Genomic DNA, 16,455 nt, shown 5'->3' with positions numbered 1-16,455 from the left:
TTAAAATTTTTTTTCACTTTATTTCTTTAGAGAAGAAAGAATGAATATGAAGGTTCCCAGAGATATGGATGATGCCAAGGCTCTAGGAAAAGTTTTATCCAAATATAAGGACACCTTTTATGTTCAAGTACTTGTAGCTTATTTTGCTACATATATTTTGTATCCTTTTAACTGAAAAATGTATTCTAGTTTTGTTTAAGAAAAAGGTTTTAAAAGATCTGCTGCTCAGTTATACGTAACTATTTTTCCTTTAAAAAAATTTTAATGCAGTATAACCTTAAATAAAATATTGAAAAATGAGAATGAAAAAATTCTCACTTTAATCCTTTCTCTTCAAGTCAGTTGTCATTTCTGAATATTTATTACCAGTTTTTCTATTTTCTGCTTATTTCAGTTATAAACTTTTTTTCTTTCCTTTGTATTATTCAAGATAATCATTTTATTTAGGATTATTTTATTAGTTAATTGATTGTCTTAATTTAAATAATAATTTTGAATTAATAATCACCATACCATAAATTTTAAAAAATTCCCTTAGGTTTGAAGATATAATTTGTATTTAATTTTTGCTTTTCTAGATGTTGTGTTATGATTTTTCTTCCATTTGATGGTTTTCTTGGTAAAAAATCCTATGAGAGTAACTAGTCATGTAAAGGATATGAATTTTTTTTTTGGACAGTTCTTAGTATGTATTTCTTTGTTTTATATAGAAATATATGTTGTATTTTAACTAGTCAGGAAAATTGCTTTATTCTTTCTACATATTTTCAAACTGCCTATGCAACTGGTGATTAGCCTTTCAATTTGTGGATGTTAATTTCTAATTTTTGTATCTTTTATTCTAATCCAACGTATTTTCCAAATCTTCTCGGTTAATGAAAGACATTAACTCTTTTTTTTTTAAACATCTTTATTGGAGTATAATTGCTTTACAGTGTTGTGTTAGTTTCTGCTGTATAACAAAGTGAATCAGCTATATGTATACAGATATCCCCATATCCCCTCCCTATCCCACCCCTCTAGGTGGTCACAAAGCATGGAGCTGATCTCCCTGGGCTATGCAGCTGCTTCCCACTAGCTATCTATTTTACATTTGGTAGTGTATATATGTCAATGCCACTCTCTCACTTCGTCCCAGCTTACCCTTCCCCCTCCCTGTGTCCTCAAGTCCATTCTGTACATCTGCATCTTTTTAATTTATTTAATTAATTAATTTATTTATGGCTGTGTTGGGTCTTCATTGCTATGCACAGGCTTTTTCTAGTTGTGGCGAGTGGGGGCTACTTTTCCTTGTGGTGTGCAGGTTTCTTATTGCAGTGGCTTCTCTTGTGGAGCACGGGCTCTAGGTACGTGGGCTTCAGTAGTTGTGGCATGTGTTCTCAGTAGTTGTAGCTCGTGGGCTGTAGAGCGCAGGCTCAGTAGTTGTGGTGCACGGGCTTAGTTGCCCCACAGCATGTGGGATCTTCCCGGACCAGGGCTTAAACCAGTGTCCCCTGCATTGGCAGGTGGTTTCTTAACCACTGCACCACCAGGGAAGTCCCTGCATCTGCATCTTTATTCCTGTCCTGCCCCTAGGTTCATCAGAACATTTTTCTTTTAAGATTCCATATATATGTGTTCGCATACGGTATTTATTTTTCTCTTTCTGACTTACTTCACTCTGTATGATAAACTCTAGGTCCATCCACCTCACTACAAATAACTCAATTTCATTTCTTTTTATGGCTGAGTAATATTCCATTGTATATATGTGCCACATCTTCTTTATCCATTCATCTGTTGATGAACACTTAGGTTGCTTCCATGTCCTGACTATTGTAAATAGTGCTGCAGTGAACATTGTGGTGCATGACTCTTCTTGAATTATGGTTTTCTCAGGGTATAATGCCCAGTAGTGGGATTGCTGGGTCGTATGGTAGTTCTATTTTTAGTTTTTTAAGGAACCTCTATTCTGTTCTCCATAGTGGTTGTATCAATTTACATTCCCCCCAACAGTGCAAGAGGGTTCCCTTTTCTCCACACCCTTTCCAGCATTTATTGTTTGTAGATTTTTTGATGATGGCCATTCTGACTGGTGTGAGGTGATACCTCATTGTAGTTTTGATTTGCCTTTCTCTAATAATTAGTGATGTTGAACATCCTTTCATGTGTTTGTTGGCAATCTGTATATCTTCTTTGGAGAAATGTCGACATTAACTCTTGATGTTGTAAAGGTAATCATTTCCCTTTTCCAAATCAGCTTTCTAAAAGGCATATTAATTATTTTGTTAATTCTCTCAAAATATTTCTATTCTTGCTTCCTCTCTTATTTCCTGAATTTCTTTTGGTTTGTTGGACTTTTCAGCTAAAATTTTTTTCTCATAAAATTCAATAGCATTTTATTTTCTTGGATTTTTATTGGATTAGATATTATGTATTTAACATGTAGATGTTCCTGTATTTACCTCCTTATGCAGATGTTTTGAGTGTATACTTAAAACACATTGGACCAGTTATTCCTGGCATAAACAACTTAGTGACAAGTACGGTTATAATAGCTTTTGCTGCTAATACAAACATTACTCCTTTACCCAGCTGGTGAAGATAACATTTATATTTAGGTAGTGTGCTATGTGTGGGCACTTTGTCATTATCCTCCCTATTTATTAGAAAAATTCAAATTTGGGGGTAATTTGAAGAATGATTATTATGCACCTGTCTTTCCACAGTTGTTTGGAACAGTTATTTGTAAAGTAATTTAATTATATACTGACTGTTCTAAGAAATTCACACCTGCTGCCTTTTCCTACTTCCCATTTCATCACTTATCTGTAAAAACCGAAGTGTTAGGCTTGTAGGTTATTTTGCATTTATAAACTTTAACCATAAAAAATATTTTCCCCAGGGCTTCCCTGGTGGCGCAGTGGTTGGGAGTCTGCCTGCTGATGCAGGGGACAAGGGTTCGTGCCCCAGTCCGGGAGGATCCCACATGCCGCAGAGCGGCTGGGCCCGTGAGCCATGGCCGCTGAGCCTGTGCGTCCGGAGCCTGTGCTCCGCAGCGGGAGGGGTCGCAGCAGTGAGAGGCCTGCGTACCATAAAAAAAAAAAAAGTCCTTTCATTTGTCTTTTATAAGGTTTTTGTGAACATTTTGTGAATGAGGCATATAGTTTCTATTTACTTTGGAAAGTTGTCTTTTTCTGCCCCATTTTGCCCCCTAGCTTTGGAAGGATTCATAGCTGAGGGATAAAGGGGATACCTACCCACAGGGCCAGAGAGCCAGTTAGCATAAGTGAATCTAGACCATCTATGGCAGAATAAATGTTGTAGCCTAGTTGTCTTAATATCCATATGTAAATTAGTAGAAAAAAAGAAAGTGACTTGTAGAAAGTGAATTAAAAGTATAGGAATAGGGACTTCCCTGGTGGTGCAGTGGTTAAGACTCCACGCTCCCAATGCAGGAGGCCCGGGATTGATTCCTGGTCGGGGAACTGGCTCCCACATGCATGCAACAACTAAGACCCAGCACAACCAAATAAATTAATTAAATATTTTTTTTAAAAGATAGGAATAGGTTTATTGTTATAAAATACATTTGGTTTAAATTTTTCAATTTTAAATGAATCATTGGTTAATATTGTCAATTCAGCAGGTTTTATTGCATATGGTTACTATTTGCTTAATAATTAAGGTATTGTAGTGATTCTGCATTGTTTTAGATTTTTAAAAAAATTAATTTATTATTTATTTTTGGCTGCATTGGGTCTTTGTTGCTTTGCACATCTTTCTCTAGTTGCGGCAAGTGGGCGCTACTCTTCATTGCTGTGGCTTCTCTTGTTGTGGAGCTTGGGCTCTAGGCATGTGGGCTTCAGTAATTGTGGCACATGGGCTCAGTAGTTGTGGCTTGTGGGCTCTAGAGTGCAGGCTCAGTAGTTGTGGCGCACCGGCTTAGTTGCTCCATGGCATGTGGGATCTTCCCGGACTAGGGATCGAACCTGTGTCCCCTGCATTGGCAGGTGGATTCTTAACCACTGCACTACCAGGGAAGCCCCTGTTATAGATTTTTTATAGGATAATTTGTTAAATCTATATATTTTCTTATAATTTTCTATTTATTTTACACTCTGGAATCTTAAGCTCTGAGTGTTAAAAAGGTACTTTTTAAACTCAGTGAACAAAAGAGAAGACTTATCTTTGGGCGTATAATAAGTACAGTGCTCATTAATAGAAGTATAATGTGAGCCACATGCAGTTTAAAATTTTTCTAGTTAGCGCATTAAGGAAAGTAAGAATAAATTAATTTTAATTAATTTTAATACATTTTACTTGAACTGAAATGTCAAAAATATCATTTCAACATGAAACCACATAAAAATTATTACTATTTCACATTCTTTTTTTTGTACCAACTCTTTAAAATGTGTATATTTCACACTCATAGCACATCTCAGTTCAGACCTGGCACATTTTAGTGTCTCTTCCCCACAGCCACATGTAGCTAGTAGCCATTGTATTCAGCAGTGCAGTACTGGTACTTTCATTGGTAATACCTATTTCAAACTCTTGTATGTTAATTACTTTTTACATTATAATTACTTATTTTAACTTTAGCTTTCATCCATTTAACCAGAAAGTACTAATTATATGCTGAGTACAATCTAGTGTTTTAAGCATTCAAAACCAAAACAACTATTTCCATCTGGAATAATGGGAATTATGGGTAGAGATACGGTATAGTCATTCTAGGCAAAGCAAGTCTAGATCAGAGCTTATAAGCACGGGGCACAGTTAGGAAGTGATCAGTAGTCCAGTTTTGTTGGTATATAGGGTGTGAGAAGGGGAGGATTTGAGAAATAAGTTTAGGAAGGTAGGCTAGACATTGCACTCAGATTGTAGAGAAGTTTGAGTACAGGCTAAGGAATATAGAATATTGATTTGGTATTGGATAGTCGTTGAGGACTTTTGAGCTGTGGATGACAAAAGAAAGAATAGTTTTAAAAACGAATAAAAATGTTTACCTATGGAGCGAGATGAAACAGGGATGGAAGTGAAACTTCTCTAAGTGTATTTTATTGTATAGATTTGACTTTAGAACCAAGTAAATATTTCACGTAATTATAAAACCAATTAAATCAAATTGAAAAAAGAAACAGAAATGTTAAAAATCTAAAGTAACCTCACACCCGTTAGTAGGATGGCTACTAATCAAAAAGAAAAAAAACCCCCAGAAAGTAACAAGTGTTGGTGAGGATATGAAGAAATTGAAATCCCTGTGCACTGTTGATGGGAGCATAAAATGGTTTGGCTGCTGTGAAAAACAATATGGCATTTCCTCAAAAAATTAAAAATAAGATTCAGCAGTCCCATTTCTGGGTGTATACCTGAAAGAATTGGAAGCAGGGTCTCAAGAGATACTTGCACACCCATGTTCATAGCAGCATTATTCACAGTAGCCAAAAGGCGGAAACAACTCAAGTGTCCTTTAATGGATGAATGAAACAAAGTGTGGTATATACATACAATGGAATATTATTCAGCCTTAAAAAGGAAGGAAATTTTGAAACATATTACAACATGGATGAACTTTAAGGACATTATGCTAAGCAAACTAAGCCTATGACAAAGATATGCTATATGATTCCACTTACATGAAGTACCTAGAGTAGCCCAATTCATAGAGACTGAGAGTAAAAGGATGGTTGTCAGGGAGTTGGGGGAGGCGGGAGGGGGAATGTTATTTAAGGGGTATAGAGTTTCAGTTTTGCACGATGAGAAGAGTTCTGGAGATTGCTTGCACAACAGTGTGAAAGTACTTAATGTTATTGAACCATACACTTAAAAATGGTTAAGATGGTAAATTTTATGTTATGTATATTTTAACAAAATTTAAAAAAATTAAACAATGTAAAGCAAAATGAAAGAAATTTAACAATATATTGAGTTGATGGGGATTTGACTATCTAGAAGAATTATTTCAAATTGTTTCCTTGAAAAAAGTAATTTGGCTGTGTGTCCCTTCTGGGATAAATCTTAAGGACAAAAGATTTGAAAGAAATCTTAAACTATTTTCAGTTGCTATATTGTTCTGAAATTTTAAAATATGTGATATTAATGTATCTAGTATATATATACACACACGTGTGTATATATATATGTGTGTATATATATATACTTAATAGTATGTAAAGGAAATAGCTAATTATATTTATGACATTAAGAACCAAGATTTTTCAGTGTTAGAGAAAAGAAATACAAATCTATACAAAGCTGGAAAGTTAAGGTCAAATTATATCCCCATGCAGAGAGAATGGCTTTATTAACACTATAAGGTAAATGACAGCGGAATGATATAGGTGGAAGTATAACTGATTCACTTTGCTGTATAGCAGAAACTAACACAACATTGGGAATCAACTATACGCCAATAAAAATTAATTTTAAAAAAATGACAAAAGAACATATTAAACCACCCTAAGGGATACAATAGGCAAAGTTCAAAAATTGTTAAATCCTGCAAATGACCCAGTTTCTTCAACAAGTAAATTACAAGACCAAAAAAAGAACCAAACCTGTAGTTAAGTGCTGTGGAGAGCAAATACCATGTGTGGACCTTTTTTGTCCTGATTTGAACAAACCAGCTGTCCAAAAAAAAAAAAATTAAGACTCTTGGAAACTGAGCACACTCAATAGCTACTTATGATAGTTAGGAATTTTGGTTAATTAATCTCTGACAATGGTATTATAGTTGTGTTAAAAAGAAAAGGAATCCTTATCTTTTAAAGGTATTAATGTAGTTGTACATGTATTGATGTGTCTTGGATTTGCTTCAATATAATCAAAGGTAAAGGATATAGAGAAAACCAGATTGGTTGTATGTTAATTGTTGAAGCTGTACATGGGAATATAGGGCATCATAATACTAGTTTCTCTACTTTCATATGTGTTTGAGACTTCCCAGTAAAAGATTCTAAAGAGCCCTGAAATAACTAAGTTTAAATTTTTAATGGAGGCATCCAGTAGACTGCTGGGAAATTTGAGACTGGTATTTGATTAGAAAAGTTGAATCAGAGATAGAGAATTCAAAGTTATCTATCTATCTATCTATCTATCTATCTATCTATTTATCTATCTATCTGTCACCATATGCTTGAAGCCATGTGTACATCCGTATACATGGAAATGACTGAATTTAGCAAAGAAAAGTGAGAGATTAGCTAACAGAATGTTAGAGAAATCTCAGGTTTGAGGGTGAGGAGAAGAGAAAAACTAGAGAAGTAATGATCTGTAACACAGAAGAAAAATACAGTTCACTGGAGGTGAGTTTTACACTGAAGGATGTTTAATCCTATGCAAGGGTCAATAGAAAATTCCTACTGAGAAAAAGTCATTACTTTTGTCCAGGAGGGGGTTTCAGTAGAGTGAGGGATGGTTAAGCCAGGTTGCAAGGGAGGCAGTGAAGATGAGAGGCAGTAACTGGATAGGATACCTTGCTCAAGGAAAAGCCTAGGTTTTCTTTAGTGTATAGGCATCTGAGTGGTTTTATACAGAAAGGATCTGTGCAGGAGCAAGAAGTTAAAGATAAAAGAACTCAGGAAGAAGGAGATTGAAATGAAAACAAGAGTAAAGTGGGAACTAGAGGAAAAAAGGAAGGATGGGTAAAGATAGAAATTTTAAAGTAGAAGGGAGAGATGTTGAAGGAATTCACTCAGTCTGTCTTACAAGTAAATCACATTATGGGTGATGCAGAGGTCCAGGCCAAAACTAGGAACTAGAGAGACGCAGGAAAAAAACATAATTCTGTTTTAAAAATAAGATTTGTGACTTTTACTATATTTTGTAACCCTTATTCTTTTTTAAATGAGTAGTAAGTTGAAGTAAATGTCCAAAAGTTAAATTAGAAATAGTAATTATTATACATTATATTGTACCTGTATTTCCATAGAAATCATGTTTCCTAAAAATATTTGAGAGTAAAAATCCAATGCATTAGGGGCTTCCCTGGTAGCGCAGTGGTTAAGAATCCGCCTGCTAATGCAGGGGACCCGGGTTCAAGCCCTGGCCTGGGAAGATCCCCTATGCCACAGAGCAACTAAGCCCGTGTGCCACAACTACTGAGCCTGCACTATAGAGCCTGCGAGCCACGACTACTGAGCCCACGTGCCACAACTACTGAAGCCCGTGCGCTTAGAGCCCGTGCGCTTAGAGCCCGTGCTCCACAACAAGAGAAACCACCGCAATGAGAAGCCCGCACACTGCAACGAAGAGTGGCCCCCGCTCCCCACAACTGGAGAAAGCCTGCGCCCAGCAATGAAGACCCAATGCAGCCAAAAAATATATAAATTTTTTTAAAAAAGAGCCCTTTAAAAAAAAAAAAAATCCAGTGCATTAGAGAAGCATGTCATTTACAAGATTACTGAAGACTTCTGTTCTCTTTCTTTTTTTCTGCCCTGCGTCCCCCCCCTCCCCCCTTCCCCTAAAGTGCCCAGTTCCTCTCTATCTGGTACACATTCAGTATTTGTCTTTGTTTTCTCTTAGTAACACACTCTAATTAGCATTGATTTACGATAATGTTAGTAAATGGTTATAAAGGTATTGCAGCTGTAGAATCATGTATTTTTTAAACTTTGGGTATAATTTTACTTTTTTTTTAATACTGAAATATGGATATAATCTTATTAACATCTAATTTCTGTATTGATACTTTTTTTCTGGATTGTTGGATTTGTGGTTTAAAAATTCATTTAATTATGTTTTAATCCTTAACTTAGAAGTTAACAGCTTGCAAACATTTGCTATTCCAGGCTCTATATTTCTCAGTATACTCTCAGGGTTTCTTTATCCCTTTCCACTAGCCTTATTTCTTGTTTGTTTGGTAAGTATATAAAATGGAATCGGGAGACTAGAAAGAAATAACTTTAAATAGAATGATGGGAATGCAGATGGCATCCTAGTCCCATTAGTCTCTGGAAGCATAGACTTATTAGTTTTAAAAGGGGGTTAATGTTACCGTAATATCTGTTAAGTCCCTCTGTAAGGAGATGTTATAGTTTGGCTTTTTTCTAGAACAGGGTTATCATAGACTTAATTGCATTTATAGGCTCTGTTCTAGCCTTTGCTTTCTATACTGTTTTGTAATTCAAATAGTCCAAGAATGTTGGTGGGCCCAAGGAGTTAAGTCCCATGGCAGGAGGTGGTGTTTTCAAGCATAGGAATTGAAAAAATATTGCTCTTGAAGTTTTATTCATAGGCCAATGGCTAACATTAACTATTTGGATATAGTCACGAAGTTTAATCACAAGTGCCAGTTTGTTTTAGCTGGTCTCATTTTAGTTATAATTTGGTCAGAGAAAGGACTAGATCAGATGGGTTCTTCTGCTCTGCTCAAGAGATGTTACACAGAGTATCCACCCCATACCCCAAAAGAAAGAAACTAGGTGAGGTTTGCCTTAGGTGAATATATATCTATGTGAATAAGATGGAAAAGTACAAAGTGCTTATGAGTTCTTGTTATTTTGTAGTGTTCTGGACTCGGTGCCTCGTTCTGCTATATGCTCTCCTATTTAGTTGGGAGGCCAGTTGTCTATAAATACCTAACTGAGAAAGCAGTAAAATGGTCACAGCAGGTAAACATGTATTTTTAAATTATTTGATGTAATTCTTTGGCTACTTGGGGGGTCAGTGTATAATATCTACATAAATTAACTCAGACTCAGGGCTTTGATAAAAATGATCTTTTGAAAATTAAGTGGTAGGCAAATAATGAATGTTAATTATTTCAAATATGATGTTTTTGTAACAGTAATCTTAATTCTTTATTCCTAATAACTTCAATCAGAGCACAAAAGTCAAAGTGTCAATGTAAAGGCATCCATATATTTAGACACCTCACCTGTTTTGTGTTGATGCAGGATGCTGTCAGTGGGTCTCTGAAAAACTTGTATCAGCCAACTCTTTTAAGGCCTTTCATCAGTGGGAAGAACTTATCTTCCGTTAGGGTCTCTGCAAAGACTAGCAGTGATAAATAGAAGGTCTACTGCCCAGGAAAGTCTAGCATAGTATTGCTAAGAATCTTATTCTTATAAAGAATCAGAAGAAGCAGACTATTAAATCAGAGGAATTTTAGAAATTTACCCCTTTGTTTTACAGGTTAGGAAATTAAGAGAAATTAAGCATTTTGTCCAAAATCAAAATCACTATTTGTGTAGCAAGATCTAGGAAGTATAAACTGAAATCAGTGCTTTTATTTAGTCAGCTAAATGTTTCTATATGCTTGTTTAACCTCATCTATCAATGATGAATGAATTCACTCATGTGAAGTACATTAACATAAAGATTATCTGAATTTTTAATTGGAGGCCAGGTTTATTGATGTACTATACTAGCCCTTTATATTACAGGATGTTAAAGGCATTAAAAAGTTGGTCATTTGATATCTATCTTATATATAGTTATAAATTTAATTTTGCCTTTTTAGGTTTAAAATGTTGTTGAGCCATATTATCTAGGCTGATGTAGAGCCATCTTTAGTAGTATAACATTACACTATAAGCACAATCTTAAAAACTTTCATCTGATGTTATTTAGCTCTGATAATGAACATTTGATAAGCAGTTCATTGTCATTTTCAAGCTCCTTATTCGATCATTTCTGTTGGGTAAATGCTGAGCTATCAGGGATAAGAATTTGAAATAAGGTATTTTATAATCAGTTTATTTTCAGGCTTGGCTTTATCTTGATCCTAACTTGTTTCTTTCTTGTGACAGGTTGAACGTCATAGAGAACATCTCATTAACTACATTATATTTTTGAGAATAACACCATTTCTGCCTAACTGGTTTATTAATATTACATCTCCTGTGATAAACGTGCCATTGAAAGTTTTTTTTATTGGCACTTTTCTAGGTAAGCCCTCTGGTTCATGCTGTGTTAGAACTCATTGTGTACATGTCTAGCAGTGTCCAGCTGGGCTAGATTTTGTGCTCTTTGCAGGCATGCCAGCACCATATATAACTGGTGGGCACAGAGCCTGGCCCATATAAATAGATGCTTGGAAATGTTTGTTGGATTGTGTTGATTTAATTTTTTTTTTTTAAACAAGAGCACTCTCTGCTGGATATTTTTTTAATCGTGTAGAATTAAAGCAGGACTTTTTAACTCCATTCTCTCCCTCAGTGGAGAGAAAAAAAAATTTGAAGATGCCTTTTTTGAGTACTTTCTCCTTTGTCTTCTAATCAGGTACTGAAATACTGAACTTTAATTTTCAATAGAAAATTGATCCTATCTTTTTATTAACATAGAACTTATTATGGGCATTACTGAAAGTTTGAGGGAAAGCAAGGATGAACAAGAAGTTTCTTGCTTTCAAGGAGCTAACACTTAATTTTGAAATTAATCAGTGGGTGTAAAGATTCATTTATATATTTGTGAATTCTGATAGTTCTTTAATAAGAGTATTCTGCTTTTCTTCCAAATTTAAGGTGAATTGTTTAGATACCAACAAAATGAGCAGATTCCTCAAGTATTGACTGTCTGTTAAAGCTTTACAATAATACTTAATTTTTTATTGCTATTTTTAGAAAAATTTATAGACAAACTTAAAAATCTTAGCAGGTTCTCTATAAAAGTGGGAAAAAAATCTTAGCAGGGGTAATTTTGGATTTTGTAAAATAATATTACACTGATAGAATCAGAAGAGAGAATTTTTGTACTGTCTCCTTATTTTACAGATGAAATACCTAGAGATAAAGTTAACTTCAGCTTTGGCTAAAGTAATTTTTCCAATTTGTTCTGGCTTTTAATAAAATGTGGCTGTTCCACCATGCTTTTGTATAAACTGCTCTTTTTACTCATATATTTTGAGTATCTTTCCATTTCTGAGTATCTCCTACCACTCATTTTTAAGTATACTCTATCAAGGGTGAATGACAATTTACTCAATCTTATTTTTGAAGACTTAGAGTGTTTCCAGATTTTTATTATTATAATTCTTTGATGAGCATCCTTGAGACTAGATCTTTGTTCATATACATTAATATTTCCTAAAGTTGAAATTGGTGGATCATAGCACATTCATTTTTTAAGGCTGTTGATAAGTTTTGTAAAATTATTTTCTGGAGACTTTCCTTGGGTTTTTAAATTCATTATCCTTAAGCGGTGATTATGAAAGACTGAATTCTTTATATGGAAATAAACTTGAGGGGCTTTAAATTAAAGTCTTCCAATTGTAAATCACTATATTCTTAGAAGAAATTGTATACACACAGTATTTTAATTTTTAAAAATAATTGATTGTTTTTTACCATATGCTTTTACTTTCTATTTTAGGTGTTGCACCTCCCTCTTTTGTAGCAATTAAGGCAGGAACAACATTGTACCAGCTTACAACAGCAGGGGAAGCTGTTTCCTGGAACTCAGTATTTGTTCTAATGATTTTGGCTCTTCTTTCTATTCTGCCAGCCATCTTCCAAAAAAAACTAAAGCAGAAATTTGAGTGAATAATCCTCTGGGTTTTAGTTTTCGTATCATCATCATCATCATCATCTCTCAGGATTGGCAGGTTTATGTGTTAAATCACCTCTTCAGTAAATGAAACAGGAATTTGTAAAATAAAATTTCCTATCTGGTGGTTAAAATAATGTATTTAAGTGGCAAAGGAGAGAAGAAATAAAAATGGAAATTGGTATACCATGAAAAGTGCTGTCAGTAGTTACGATAGACATCTCCTAAATTACTATTCCAAGGCTATAGATAATAAATGTAGCAGCATAGTAGGAAATTCTTGACCCAACTGATTAACTCAATATATTTCATGAACTGGCCGTAAATACTTACCCTTGACTTAATAATTTAATATTTTTCTCTCTATTCCATACTATAACTAAAATAGGAAAAGCAAATACAAAATTCAAAAGCAAAGATACAGTATTGCTGTTTTGACTAATGTCAGCCTTCTTTCAGAGCATAAACTTGAAAACTAAAGCTCGAAAGAGATTTACATTTTCTTCCTTTTTACCTTTGAGGTAGTAGACTTGTTTTGAAGTTGCATCTTAGTGGACTACTGAATTTGGAAAAGATATCAAGTTATATCTATTTAGTGAATTTTATTTTTGTCTTCTGTTCTAGATTATCATAGATTGGTCTGAAATTTAAAATTCTGACCAGTCTGTTTTCATCTGTTTCCTAGCTTTCAAAATATTTCCACTGTGCATATACAAAATGGCAATGACATGATAATTGTATCATATTGGTGTTGATAATTTATATTCAGATAATATTTTGTTACACAGTTCCCCTTTACTATCTCAAAAGGGTATCAAAAAAGCAAACATTCAAAGTATGCAGTTTTTAGATGTTAGATTAATTATGTTACTTTATATTTTGAAACAAAAGCAGTGTCAGTACAGCACTCAAGTAGTTGAATATAGTTTATTTGTTCCAATGACTGTAAAATTTACCTCATTTATTTATTAGTCTGGTCATTAAAGTATGTATTACATAATTATCGTTTTTTATGCATGATACATAAGAATGCCTTGTTTCATTTCTAGTGATGGCTTTTTTGTTTGGGGCTGCTTTTGATTAATGCAGTTTCCCTATTTAGGATTTTTACTTTTTACATCAAAGTAAAATTAAATTCTCATATGGTAACTACTATTTAAATAGTCCTGGAAAAACTAAACAGCTTTTCGCTGCTTGCTTAACGGTAATAGCCTTGATCGCTTGATTCTAGGACATAGAGTAAAGTACTCTGTCAGTTTTACCTTCACCCAAGACTGTCATGTTGAAAAGTACTTTAGCTGTGGAAGAAATCCTTGTATGTTTTTATTGTGAGAGGTATGATCAGCCTCAAAGCCAGTTTCTACTACATAATGTGGACTGATTATTTTTTCTATCGCAGTATTAACAAATGGATTTATTGTAAATACAAAAAAATATATTAATTAATATACTATTCTTATGTCACCTGGACTTTTGTGTGAAATTATTTATTGTTATTTCTAGCAAGGTTTTCTTCCTTTCTTATTGACCAGAGACTGAGTGATAAAGCTTTTGTTATTTTTACAAACAAAACATAGCCTTTTTGGACAAAGCTCACGAAATATTACTGTATAAAATGTAATTGAGTAAATTTTTATCAGACTTTTAAAAATAAGAGTTTGGACTCAGGAGCAGCCTCACTATTCCATTATGTATATATTGTACTTACTCTATTCTCAGAGTATTTTCCCTATCCTTATCATTGATCCTGTCCCTTTGCTGATTATTTTTTCTGTTAGAAAACTGTAGTTGTCACTTAAGGTGAGGTATATTTTCTTCTCCCAAGAGAATAGCCAGTCTTTCCACATTCATCATCATTGTCTGTCAAGAAAGAACCTTCAGCAGGCTGAACTCTAAATGCATTTGGTGGCCTATATTCATGGATTCACAGACTTGGCCTGATGTCAGATGTAGATTCAAGCTTCAGCCACATCTTGAAGACAGCTACATAGTAATAACCACCAGAGGGCAAGTATGTGTAGTGGGGAGGCGAGCAGGCTAACTAGGAAGTTGACACACTGAGACTGTTCACCTCTTAGTTAATGGCCTCTCTCTGGAGCTCTATTACTTTGAGTGTAATATTTCTAAAACACTTAATAAATGTAAATTAAAATGTAAGAAGAATAAATTGTACTGAAAAACTTAAATGTAGCACTTGGGATTTATTTCATGGAAGTATTTGTATTTAAAAAAACTTTCATTGAATAAAAATATTCTTTTGAAATTCTGTGCACATTTTCACCTCTAAGAACAAAGAAATTGTTTTTTAAACCTTTAATTTTTATAGTTGGCTTTTGAGAATCTTAAGGCATTTAAAATTTAAATTGTAGAGGTAAGTAAGTACAGGTAAACATTTATTTAAGTATCTGTATATATAATTTCTCTATAAAGGAATTGATCTCAGAGAGAGCAGTGAGCAGTCCTGAAGAGAGATTTTAGTTCCCTGCCCAGGAATTGGACCTAGGTAGCCTGGATGAAAACCAGGAATGGTAGCCACCAGACCACCAGGGGCTAGAGGCTAGAAGCAAAGTGGCCCTAGCTCTTTCCCCTGTTTGAAAGGAAGAATGTCTTGTTCAAGGAGGCAAAAACTGTAAAAACAGGTACAAGGTTTATTATTAAAGACAGCACAACGTATGGGAGAGCACACAGAGAAGCAGTTTGTTTAAGACAGAAGTAAGGCAGAAATACACACCCAGAGAGAAAGGGTATGGGCATCCTCTCTAATGAGGAGGAGCACAGTAAGTCAGAAGCCAGGCAGAAATAGACGCCTGGAAAGGAGTGTGGGCTTCCTGAATGAGGAGCGCAATAAAGAGGTGATTTAAATCACATATAGGACAGCCCTTCCGGGTCTTTGTTTACATTTAGCCAATTATCTTGTTTCTTTTTTCACACCTGACTGGTCCTAGGACTCTCCCCAACATGCATGTGCAACTTTTTTTTTTTTTTTTTTCTGCGGTACGCGGGCCTCTCACTGCTGTGGCCTCTCCCGTTGCGGAGCACAGGCTCCGGACGCGCAGGCCCAGTGGCCATGGCTCACGGGACTAGCCGCTCCGCGGCATGTGGGATCTTCCCGGACCGGGGCATGAACCCATTTCCCCTGCATCGGCAGGCGGACTCTCAACCACTGCACCACCAGGGAAGCCCTGTTTTGATGTTTTAAGGTGGATCTTACTGCAGTTTCAATACTCTACTGATTATTGCTCTTTCTCTGTTTTCTTCCTTACCTGGGGAAAACTTGCTAAGCTGGGTGACTTCGGAGGATGTTGTTTAAGCTCTAGGCCTCATTTTTCTCATCTGGACTAAGTGAGCTCTAAGGTCCAGGTTCCTTACAGCTCAGACATGATAGGATTCTCTGAAATTAATTAATAGACCCTTCTAACTAAAAATATTAAATTAAGCAGCCTTTGCTTTGCCTAGCCTGTTTTTTTGTTGTTTTAAAAATTTATTATTTTTTGGCTGCGTTGGGTCTTCGTTGCTGTGTGAGGGCTTTCTCTAGTTGTGGTGAGTGGGGGCTACTCTTCACTGCAGTGTGCGGGCTTCTCATTGCAGTCGCTTCTCTTGTGGAGCACGGGCTCTAGATGTGCAGGCTCAGTAATTGTGGCTCGCGGGCTCTAGAGTGCAGGCTCAGTAGTTGTGGTGTACGGGCCCAGTTGCTCCGCGGCATGTGGGATCTTCCTGGACTAGGGCTCGAATCCATGTCACCTACATTGGTGGGCAGATTCTTAACCACTGTGCCACCAGGGAAGTCCTGTCTAGCTTGTTTTATAGCTTATAGTGCCAGATGTAGATTTCACATACACTATCTCATTTAAATAAATTAACCATTTTATTTGCAATGAAAGACTTGAGAAAACAGAACAAGGGCTATTTCCATTTGGTTACTTTGCTAGTAATATGAGGTAGGGTAAAATGGAAATTGTTTAGGGGGCTAAAAGGACTTTT

At 35.3% G+C, this 16,455-nt stretch overlaps 1 protein-coding gene across 1 annotated transcript in view; it reads left to right on the top strand.

Moving 5' to 3' along the window:
• Positions 1 to 14,654, top strand: part of TMEM41B (transmembrane protein 41B) — a 30,537-nt gene extending 15,883 nt beyond the window's left edge. The window contains exons 3-7 of the mRNA XM_029208719.1: positions 31 to 159; positions 8,755 to 8,848; positions 9,495 to 9,599; positions 10,740 to 10,878; positions 12,301 to 14,654. Coding sequence (XP_029064552.1) covers positions 31 to 159; positions 8,755 to 8,848; positions 9,495 to 9,599; positions 10,740 to 10,878; positions 12,301 to 12,470 — 637 coding nt within the window. The 3' untranslated portion in view covers positions 12,471 to 14,654. The remainder of the gene's footprint in view (positions 1 to 30; positions 160 to 8,754; positions 8,849 to 9,494; positions 9,600 to 10,739; positions 10,879 to 12,300) is intronic.
• The last annotated feature ends 1,801 nt before the right edge of the window (positions 14,655 to 16,455 follow it).

The sequence above is a fragment of the Monodon monoceros genome, unplaced genomic scaffold, assembly GCF_005190385.1.
Source record: "Monodon monoceros isolate NGI ecotype Baffin Bay Population unplaced genomic scaffold, NGI_Narwhal_1 Super_Scaffold_7, whole genome shotgun sequence".
Lineage (NCBI taxonomy): Eukaryota > Metazoa > Chordata > Mammalia > Artiodactyla > Monodontidae > Monodon > Monodon monoceros.
The sequence above is the reverse complement of the archived record's forward strand: the minus strand, read 5'-3'. Positions and strand labels throughout refer to the sequence as shown.